Source organism: Danio rerio, chromosome 15, assembly GCF_049306965.1.
Source record: "Danio rerio strain Tuebingen ecotype United States chromosome 15, GRCz12tu, whole genome shotgun sequence".
Classification (NCBI taxonomy): Eukaryota; Metazoa; Chordata; class Actinopteri; order Cypriniformes; family Danionidae; genus Danio; species Danio rerio.
The window spans coordinates 845,459-856,583 of record NC_133190.1 but is presented as its reverse complement, the minus strand read 5'-3'; the positions used below and the strand labels follow the sequence as shown (position 1 = coordinate 856,583).

The window sequence follows — 11,125 nt, the reverse complement described above, 5'->3', positions numbered from 1 at the left end:
TGGATGTGTTCTTGATATCGAGACTCGAGCGCCGAACTGGCTCTAGAAGTCCCAGAAGTCATCGTGACTGGAGGTTGGAAGCGCAGCAATTTATATAAGGTTTTGTATTAAAGTTCAGAGATAAAACTTATTTATTTTAGGAGTTTCCCTAAAGAAACGGTGAATATAAACATGACCATGAAGCTCTAATAGAGGCATAAACCCATTAGCGTGTTTGTTTGCTGAAATTTGTATTAAAATCAGTTTTATTTATATTGTGCAACGTCTATTTATAATGTTTTTATGCAGACTATAGTTTAAAATAGGGAAAAAACAATAAGACATTGTATGAATGCTGTAATGTCTAAATAATTTTCCATCAAACACGCACAAAGGTCACGTGACCATCAGGAAGAACTCAGCATTTCATTTCTCACAGGACGCGTTCTCTGTTCTCGCGATCTCCCGAGTAGTGATGGGAAGTTTGGATCATTTTACTGACTCGAATCTTTTAGTCTCGTTCATCAAGATGAACTAATCTTTTTTTCCCCCCGAGTCATTTCGTTCATTTAGTTCAATTTGCCAAAATGCTAATAAAATGTTACGAATTGCTTCCAAACACATCTACAACTAGCCCAAAAGGTTGACTGCATGACAAACAAGTCATAAATAGAATACTATAAGGAGAAAATAATAATTCAATGTTGACCTGCTCTTTTGTCTATGAAGGCATTGTTGTCTCTTTGCTCAGCTCACCTCTTCATGTCTTCAAATGTCAGGGGTTCGTTAACGTTACACTGGCAGTCACATATAATCTTAACCAATGAACACAGTCTGATTCGATAGGAGCCATGATCATTAGTTCACCTTTCAAGTCTTGAGTTGTTCGTTATTTATGTGACAGAATGACTCAAACCCGAGGACTCGAGAGATGAACGGTTCAATTGTTTTTCCGGCTCTAAACGCATATGATTGGCCCGTGAGGAACGAGTGACTCAGACCCGATAAAGGACTCGAGAGATGAACGGATCAATTCTTTTTCCGGCTCTTAAAGCATATGAATGGCTTCTGCCTTTCCGCGATGAACAACTCGAAATATGATGAAGACTTAAAATGAACGATACCACCTGCACAAATGTGCGCACGCGCGGATGAACGAATTACTCCCTGAGAGGACTTGTTCCAGAGTCATATTGAAGATTTGTTTATTTTGAACGAATATTCAATTTGACTCGGGAACTACAAGTCCTCTCAGGGAGTGATTCGTTCATCCGCGCGTGCGCACCTCCAAAATGAATAAATCGTTCATGAACGACCCATCACTACTCCCGAGTTCGTTCTTCCGAGGTGGCCTGGCAAGTCCGTTCTCTGCGTTCTTGGAATTGAGAAACAGCCAGAGTTTCTTCCCCAGAGAAACATAAATTTATAGCAATCAATGATTGACTCCTGTACTAGTAGTAATTGACCGTTACACTTTTCCCCATTGAAAACTATACGAGTGACATGTCTTTTGTATTCTATAGTCTTTGTCTGAATGCAGTCTCGTATCCTGAGTGTGTAGACCAGGGGTGTCTAAACTACGGCCCGCGGGGCCATCTGCGCCCGCAATCAGTTTTGTGGCGGCCCGCGAAGCTTTTTATAAATATCAATAGAATCTGGCCCGCTATACAAAAATGAACGTAATTCAATAAATAACCACCGGGTGTCGCTATTACAGGCATTCAATTAAGCAGCAGTTCTTGTTGTGATCTATCTATCTATCGTTCTATCTATCTATCCATCCATCCATCTATCTATCTATATATATACACACACAGTTGAAGTCTGAATTATTAGCCCCTCTTTGATTTATTTCTTCTTTTTTAAATATTTTCCAAATGATGTTTAACAGAGCAAGGACATTTTCACAGTATGTCTGATAATATTATTTCTTCTGAAGAAAGACTTATTTGTTTTATTTCGGCTAGAATAAAAGCAGTTTTTAATTTTTTATGAACCATTTTAAGGTCAAAATTATAAACCCCTTAAGTCTTTAGAACAAACCATTGTTATAAAATAACTTGCCTAACTACCTTAACTTGACTGGTTAACTTAATTAAACCTAGTGAAGCCTTTAAATGTCACTTTAAGCTGTATAGAAGTGTCTTGAAGAATATCTAGTCAAATATTATTTACTGTCATCATGGCAAAGAGAAATAAATCAGTTATTAGAAATGAGTTACTAAAACTAATATGTTTAGAAATGTGTGGAAAAAAATCTCTCCGTTAAACAGAAATTGGGAAAAAAATAAACAGGGGTGCTAATAATTTAGGGGGGCTAACAATTCTGACTTCAACTGTGTGTATGTATATATATATATATATATATATATATATATATATATATATATATATATATATATATATATATACACACATGTCTGTGTGATGTATGTAAAATTTGGCCTGCGACAACGTTTTTTTTTTTTTTTTTTTTGCATCTGGCCCTCGGCCCAAAAAGTTTGGACACCCCTTGTGTAGACCAAAAATTTTCTTCTATTAAATTACAAAACAAAACAGAAGTATTACTTATTGAGACAAAAATCTGTACACAGCAGATATCGCAGCTCTACTTGCAATTAGAGTGATACAATAATATTGTTAGTTCTACTGTCAAAGATCTGGGTGTTGTGAATGACAGAAACATAACATTTGAAAGCACCTCGAGTTTCTCACCCCTGTATTACATGATTCCTGTCCATGGAACTCAATACTTATGAAACCTGATTTGGTTATCTCTAAATATGAATCCTCCTGTGAAAATAAAGATTTACTTTTTGTCAGAAACTCCTTAAAAATATAAACCAGCTTCTCTCCCGTGTGAATTATCATGTGTGCCTCAGACATTTCTTGCTTGTAAAGCTCTTGGCACACAATACACCAGTGTAAGGCTTTTATCCAGTATGAAGCATCACATGGGTATTAAGGGATTTTTTATATCTAAAGCTCTTTCCACACTGTTGGCAGATGTAAGGCTTTTCTCCAGTGTGAATCCTCATATGGTCTGTAAGTTTTTGTTTTCTAGTGAAACTCTTTCCACACTGTTGGCAGGTATTAGGCCTTTCTCCACTGTGAATCCTCACATGTTCTGTGAAGTTTTGTATCCATGTGAAACTCTTCCCACAGTGTCGGCAGATGTAAGGCTTTTCTCCAGTGTGAATCCTCATATGATCTACATAGTTTTGTTTCCAGGTGAAACTCTTTCCACATTGTTGGCAAGTGTAAGGCTTTTCTCCAGTGTGAATCCTCATGTGGCCTGTAAATTTGTTTCTCCAGGTAAAACTCTGTCCACACTGTTGGCAAGTGTAAGGCTTTTCTCCGGTGTGAATCCTCATATGGTCTATAAGATACTGTTTCCGAGTGAAACTCTTTCCACACTGTTGGCAAGTGTACGGCCTTTCTCCAGAGTGAATCTTCATATGTTCTGTAAGACACTGTTTCCGAGAGAAACTCCTTTCACATTGTTGGCAGGTGTGATGCCTTTCTCCGGTGTGAGTCTTCATATGTTCTGTAAGGCCTTGTTTCCTAGAGAAACTCTTTCCACACTGATGGCAGGTGTTAGATTTAGTCTTCAAGGCTGTATTTTGTGATGAGGTTTTTGTCTGTTCAGATTTTTCTCCAGATATGAATTGAAGAATATCCTCACACTGATTTTCCTCTTTCCTTTTATTCTGATCTTGATCCTCCTCTTTAAGTGCCATCAGGTTTTCTGGGGAGAAAAAAAGGGTATATAAAACCCATAGGTGTTAAAAGTGCTAGTAACATACCATTTACAATTATACAATTCTCCCAAAGTATTTCTTAATAATATAACACACAAAAAAAATTCCACCAATAAAATGTACTTAATAAGAAATTACACATGTCAACCTTAAACGTGACAGTGTAACCACCTATACTGGTGAACTTACTTAACGTCACTAATTTCTGAGTGCGAGGTTGTGTTCTTCAGCCACTCATGTATACCGACGATCATGCCAAGAGAGCACAGGAGTGGGAAAAGGCTACTCAGGAGTCTGGGGCAGAATGTTGTTACTCCTTTGAATTCTTCAAGGAGGAGATGATTTAGTGTTCAATCACTTCATTCGACTGCTGGCCACTCTACATTTAAGGACACTCTCTGTAGCAAACAAAAAAATTAAGTTGTGCACCTTTATGCCACCAGTGAGTAAAAGAAGGCGGACCTCTTTGTCCTCTTTCTGGAGGGCTTGTACTTAGACTTGGAGGACAGAACTGATAGAACCGGCTGTGCAGCTTGAGGTTCATCACAGTGTGTGCACATCCACTCTCTCTGAGATTGAGATCCTGGAAGCCACCAAACCTACCTCTCCTCATGATGTCATACATCCACCGTTGAAGCCCATGCAGGTGGGTGACTTCCAGATCTCCACTTAATAGGACAATACCACTTGCAACAGAGGTCCGGAGTTCAAACTTTCCTGCTCTGCTTTTGTAGACTCTGGGGCAGAAGTTCACTTTATGCATGATGCGTATCATGACACACTTCTCTGACTATCACACCCGTATCTTCACTTTTGATGGTCAAACCCTTAGATTGCCTATTAATTACAATGGTGAGTCTCACCATTTATAGCAATTATCAAAAATCTATTTTGTTTTTTGTTTTCCCGTCCCTTACTGTCTGTTATTTTGGGCCATCTTTGGCTGGTTAAGCATAACCATCATGTTGAACGGACTAATGGATCTTCACTATCTTGGAAATTATCATGTCATGTAAATCATCTCTGCCTCTGTGTTACAGGATGAACCTACCGACCTGTCTGGTGTTCTTCACAATTTGACAGAGGTCTTCAGACAGTCCGAGCTATTTCTCTCCTTCCTCAAAGACCAGCAATTGTGGTATTGATCTTCCCCCAGGTACTTCTCCACTATATGGTATTACTTGTCAGCTTCTGAACACATATCACATGAGAAGTAAGTGTCTGAAGTTGTATTCTCCAGCAAGACTGGAATTTTCCTTTATGAGAGAGGGTTCCTTGTGTTCTTTTATTGATTATCGTAAGCTGAATGAGATTACAATAAGAAACTGATGTCCATTGCTCTTAATATCTTCAGCCTTCGATATTCTGCAAGGAGCAACAATCTTTTCTGAATTGGATTTACGTATCAACCTGTGTGCGTTAGAGAGGGTGACGAATGTTTATTAAAAATAAAACTGTGTTTAATATGCCTCACAGTCAATCAAGTACCTCTGTAGGGATTGGTCAATGCCTCTGCTGTATTTCAGCCCTAGAACAATAACAATCTCAGGTAGGTTCATTTTTTTAGTTTTGGTCTATTTGGACAATGTTCTGATTTTCTCACCAGATCTCTATACACTTTTGCTGTAAACTGTCATATGCTCATGTAAAGGAGTCACTTTGAGGATGAAAACCAACCTGTTTGTTCCTCAGGATCTTCATGTTTGACTCTGAAAGCTTCTTCAGTCTCTTCATGTTTGACTGTGAATGTTTCTTCAATCTTGATGTCTTCACTCTCCTCTTTAATAAACGCCATCTTTATAACAGTCTGAGCTCAGTCGCTTCAGCAGATCTTCTGTGTTTGTCCTGTTGAAGATCAGAATAATGAACAGAAAGACACAAATCCAGTCTCCATCAGCTCTCTAGTTCAGTAAGCTGTAGTGATTCAAAAGATTCAAATAAATGAATCGTGTTCAGCAGCATTCAACTCAGTTGACTCGCATCACTATAAACTGAATTAGTGTTGATAACACACTGATTCACAACATTAAACAAGACGCAACTTTTCTGCTTCTCAAGTGTGGAAGCGGTTTACAATTTAATGTGACTAAAGTAATGTTCATACATTGGATAAGGCATATCTAACATCACACTGAAAGATAACTATAGGTGCAGTAGGTGATCTGCCAAAACGCTAGCATTAGCATAGTAGCGTAGAAATTTTATGACCCTCCCCTACTGTACAAAGCCAAGCCTCCTTAAGTCATGAACACATGAACACGCACTGATTAGATATAACAATAGATCATGTCATCGAAGGCGAAGACTAGAGGGGCAGTAAGTGGGAATTGTAGAATCCGCAGATGCAGAACCGCTGTGGGTCAGTCATCCTTTTCAGTAAAAGGTTAACATCTATGGAATGCCATGTCTGTTCATTTAAAGTTACAATCAGAACTCAGAGTTTTTTCTGTAAAGCTGAAAGAGTGGTAGAAATCTTTACAGCAATGTGAGCAATAAGCATTACTCTTTCAGATTGGTCCCATTTACATTTCTCTTTATCCATATTGAGCTGCATCTTATGTTTATGGCTCTGTAAATATTGTACATGTTTGCTGTATTGTGTTTTATTCTTGACTGTTTTTTTTTTATTTTATTTTTATTTTATTTTTTTATGTAAAGCCTGACCATGGACGAGTGCTGCAAATTAGCTTTATGTTATATGCCCTACGTACACAACATCGGTTATCTTTGTATAACAATGTCAAGTGTATTGTCCCTGTAATATAAACAAGCAAACAAAAAAAATTTCACCAGTTAGAAAACTCGATGGAGACACGCACTTCATCAAGAGTAGTTGTTGACAGGCCGGCGGGTGCAGGATTACATTTCCCCAGTCACTGTTCAACCATTGAACAAATGTGTGAATAAATCTGACTTCACCTCAGTAAAGCTGGTTAGGGGGACGAGCACATATACTGATGTTTTGATATTAAACTAAATAAAAATCAGATCAGAATAGGAGGTGCTACTGCTAAAACATATCCTGTCATCTGTTTACATTACACTTATGTTCACGTTAGCAAGACAACAAGTGACTTTTCATTTTCAGTTGTGCTCGCTGATCCTCGTACATCGCTTGATTTTAGCTCCTTTTTTACTTGAACAACTAAACGATCTCTCAGGTCTACTTAACTGACTATATTATGGATGCTGTAGAAGGAACTACATGATCTTGAAAATAGCCAAAATGTTCTGCCGGACGTTTTCAGTGGCTGAACAACACTACCGTGCATATAACCCTTTCATAAACAAGTACAGTCTACATCAGCTTTGCGTGGCTATGATAGTTTTAAAACAGACCTGTCTAAACGTAATACTTCAGCCATGGTGGCCCCCTTCAGATCGTTGTTTTAAAGTAACTCTAATATGGAGTCAGTGTTTATAAGTTTTGATTGAGCATTTTTGGCAGAAACGCTTTTAGAAACAATCTTGGTCACAGTTTATTTTGACGGTTCGTTTGTTGAATTTAAGTTACAGTGCATCTACATGCCAACTCATTAGATTATAAGTAGACTGTTAGGTTGGGGCTAGTGTAAGTTGACATGTCCTTGAAAAGTCTCTCATAGTTAAATGTCTGTATGAACAGATATTAAGCAGACAGTCTGCTAATACTCAAATGGACCACTAAAATAAAGTGTTACCATAATCTTTCTTTTCATGCATACAAGTCCACGCTGGTCTTTCAGAAAGAAGTTCAGGTTGATGCAGAGTTTGCCTGATGATGTCTCTTTGTCAGCGGAAGATCTGTGCCTACGTGTGCGTGCGAGTGACGTATCTGTCTGCTTAAAGAGGCTGCGCAGAAATTCACATGTAAATGTGTTGACAGTTCGAGTTACCTGTTGTAATTAAGTTATTTGTCGGTCCAACAATATTTAATTGCATGAACATTTTTTAGTTTTATGCCTTATCCAGAATATAAAAACACATGTAAACACTCTTAGATCATTTACTTTAATCATTACTACTGGAATGTGAAGAGACTTTCAACCAGCACAACAAAATGCTTCTGAAGACCATCACCTACTGCAGCTTTAATTTACATTATTGATATTTTAAAGCCTAAACAAATGTTAAAAATCTCTTAAAATGACAAGAAACAAACCTTTCTCTGGTTGAAACACAGGAGATACAGTAGCACGGCGCATCCTTATGACATCAGACATGCAAAGCAAAATAAAAGTCCCATTTACGTTACAATTGTAAAGTGTGTGTGTGTGTGTGTGTGTGTGTGTATATATATATATATATATATATATATATATATATATATATATATATATATATATATATATATATATATAATGTAGAACTAAATGATTCAACAGCTGTGCTTTTACAGTGAAGCTGTTTTTTTTGTTGTTGTTGTTGACAGGTAAAACCAAAAATATAGGGATTGGCAAAATACGGATAGTTTTTAATCATTTTTACACTACTGAAAAAATACTTTGAGGATTACAGAGCCTTTAAGTGTATGTCCTTATTGTGCTATAAAAGTAAACTCCAAAACAAATAAACAAAATTGGATTCAGTGGTCCTCATCACAACATTTGGATATTCATATCATTAATGTGAAATTAATGTACGTATTTACCCAGTTAAGTTACCCAGGAAGCCAGAAAAGAGCAGAAGCAGGAGACAAAGTGATAATAAAAGAGCAGGGTTTATTGAATATTCTTAGTGGCATGTGTTTCGGTGCGCTCTCATACTTCATCAGAACAGCACAAATATAACAAGTGTTATTATACATCAGACCCCAAGACCTTGAAATATAGATACACCCTCATATCTGTGGAGAGGAACATGTCAGGAAACACCATCATAAAAACTAAACAATAAAAAAAAGCACTAAAATCAGAACAAGTAATGAGAAATATATAAAATAAAGAAATTAAATCACTAAATGATTAATAAAATAAATGATAAACATTAATTAATTAAAAAAATGCATCAACTGATTAATCAGGGAATCTTCTGTCCAGTCCATATCAGTTTTTAAACGAAAAAAAAAGAAAATGGCCACTTTTCTTTTTTCTTTTGCTCACAAAAACAAAAATACATTTTGATTTGGGCTGGGTTTTTGTTTTTGGTATGTTTTTAAAATGTTTTACTTTTTGTCAGAAACTCCCTAAAAGTAAAAACCGGCTTCTCTTCTGTACGCCTTCAGACATTTCTTTCTTGTAAAGCTCTTGGCGCACAATACAACGCTGTCAGGCTTTTATCCAGTTTGATCTTTCTGGTGTTTATTCAGGTATGATGCGATCGGGAGTGTGGTGTGTCTGTTTCAGTATCAAACTGCGGAGATTCAGAAGAGTCACATGAGTGAATCATGTTCAGCAGTATTTGATTCAGTTGACTCGCATCTCTACTCGCTATAAACTGAATTAGTGCTGATAATAAACAGATTAACAACATAAATGAGACGCTGGTTTATTGTTTCTTATGTGTGAAGTAAAAATATTGTTCATACATGTCGAGTAAGGCTATAAATGAGGCAATATAATATCACACCGAGTAAGAATTAATTCGCACGACAGATATTTTGAAGTCTATGCAACAATCTAATCATTATCATTCATTTTAATACTTTTAACAGGAATAATTTAAAGTACAAACCTTTCTCCAGTCGAAACTATCTATGAGGAGCGCAGCGCCGGCTTATGACGTCACATGCAGGTCAAATAAAAGTCCCATTCATATATTAAAACCGCATATTTATCTATGAAACAAGTACTTAAACAATAAAAATCGTTGAGGTTTTGAGTTAACATGCTCTTTAAAAAATGTTTGTATTAAAATGAATGCATGTGTGCTTTCTTTATTTCTATGCAGTGTACAATAACTACAAAATTTCAGTCTCTCTTCAAACAGAAACAGATCATTGTGTGTCTGCTCAAATTTAATTTTGTTACATTTCTTCTTCATGCTTCATTTTTACATTAGGTGACTGTACTACAGTGTTCAGGTTAATTTAAATGGAATGATGAAGCAATGTTAGTTTAATATCTGACATTTCTATTATATATAAATATTTGTTTTATCACTAAGTCATCCCAATTATTATATATTTGCACTGAATCGAAGCTTTTCCCAGACACAAGCTCACAACACATTAACATACAATGTCCAATCCTTTACTCTGCTGTGAATTGTGCAGTAGTGTAGACACAGACAGCTTCTTGAAACAAGCTTCTGGCCAGGGGCAGATTTAGTGACCCTAAGCAATTCCGGCCTCTGTGCCCGAAAGGTCTAAAATGTACCTTTTGTACTTTAATTTACTTTTAATTGATTTATTTTGCTGGTTTTATTCTTATATCACTTAATATCCTTTTCTGCTTTTGGTCTTAATGCAAAAATAAATAATAAAAGCATTATTAGCTGTGGACTAACAACTAAAAATGATAAACTTTTACATTTTTAAGGCTAAATCTTTACCTAATTTGACTGCTGGACTGCTCTATGATTGATGGTGGGGGATACACTTGCGCATGTGCAATGTGATAAACATTGAAATCATTTTTTTTAGAACCTGATCATACAAAATATGATATAAAATGTTGTTATATATAATTTAAAGGTATAATTTATGCCTTCAGGTATAACAAACATTAAAAAATTGAAAATAAAAGGTTAAGCCTATTAAACTCAATATACTGACCACATCTGTGTTATTGTATGCGTTAAAAGTGTGTTCATTTTTTACTTTAATTATTCTGTGATTCCTACACGTACCGCTAGAAGGAAGCCTGCGTACCCCTAGTGGTACATGTACCACGATTTGAGAACCACTGGCCTAGAGAAACAGGGCATCAGTATATTGTAAAGTTAAACCGACAGGTTCAAATATTCCTTTCCAGTTATCAAAGAAATTATTTGTTCCTTAATTTAATTGCGTACTCACACTATGTACAGTTGTCTTGAACCAGGCTGAAGCACGCTTGTCCCCCCTCCTGTCTACCTCGACTATGCCTGAGCCCAACTCAGAGCACTCACACTTCTCAAACGATGCAGGAAACTTGCCTGGCCACGTTTCGGATAACATAGTGTGAGTGTGCCCTTAGTTTTGTAATTAATTCATTGTTGTAAATTCCAACATTGTTCTATAAATATCAGTGGAAAAATGGTGGAAAAACATTCTGTAATTGTGTAGTTAAACCACACGGCTCTCCACTTTTGTCATGGCCTCTTTTACAAACGTATCCCTCAGGGTATCCAAACATTTTAACAAAAACTTTCCTCCTTTCCCACGGCTGTTGCAATTTACAGCCAAGAATTATTGATCATCAGGTTATCTCTTTGATCAGGGAACATACAGATGTCTGTACAGTCGTACCTGTTTCAGACAAAAT

General features: G+C 36.6%; 1 protein-coding gene and 1 long non-coding RNA gene across 3 annotated transcripts in view; one reads left to right on the top strand and one right to left on the bottom strand.

The window, feature by feature from the left end:
• LOC141377992 (uncharacterized) overlaps nucleotides 1-11,125 on the top strand; it is a 199,496-nt gene that overhangs the window by 170,716 nt on the left and 17,655 nt on the right. The window lies entirely within an intron of this gene.
• Nucleotides 2,436-7,930, bottom strand: LOC137487707 (uncharacterized). 2 transcript variants are annotated; one of them, XM_073924310.1, is made up of 4 exons: nucleotides 7,882-7,930; nucleotides 5,418-5,585; nucleotides 3,930-4,931; nucleotides 2,436-3,727 (listed from the first exon to the last, which is right to left on the bottom strand). In XM_073924310.1, the coding sequence occupies exon 4, from the start codon at nucleotides 3,717-3,719 to the stop codon at nucleotides 2,913-2,915; it is 807 nt and encodes a 268-aa protein (XP_073780411.1). In that variant the 5' UTR covers nucleotides 3,720-3,727; nucleotides 3,930-4,931; nucleotides 5,418-5,585; nucleotides 7,882-7,930; the 3' UTR covers nucleotides 2,436-2,912. The 2 variants fall into 2 exon arrangements, with proteins under 2 accessions (XP_073780411.1, XP_068069755.2); XM_068213654.2 differs by having other exon boundaries at nucleotides 4,796-4,931.

Bases quoted from the DNA above. Each gene is read 5' to 3' on its own strand.
- LOC137487707 (XM_073924310.1), bottom strand. From the start codon at position 3,719: ATGGCACTTAAAGAGGAGGATCAAGATCAGAATAAAAGGAAAGAGGAA.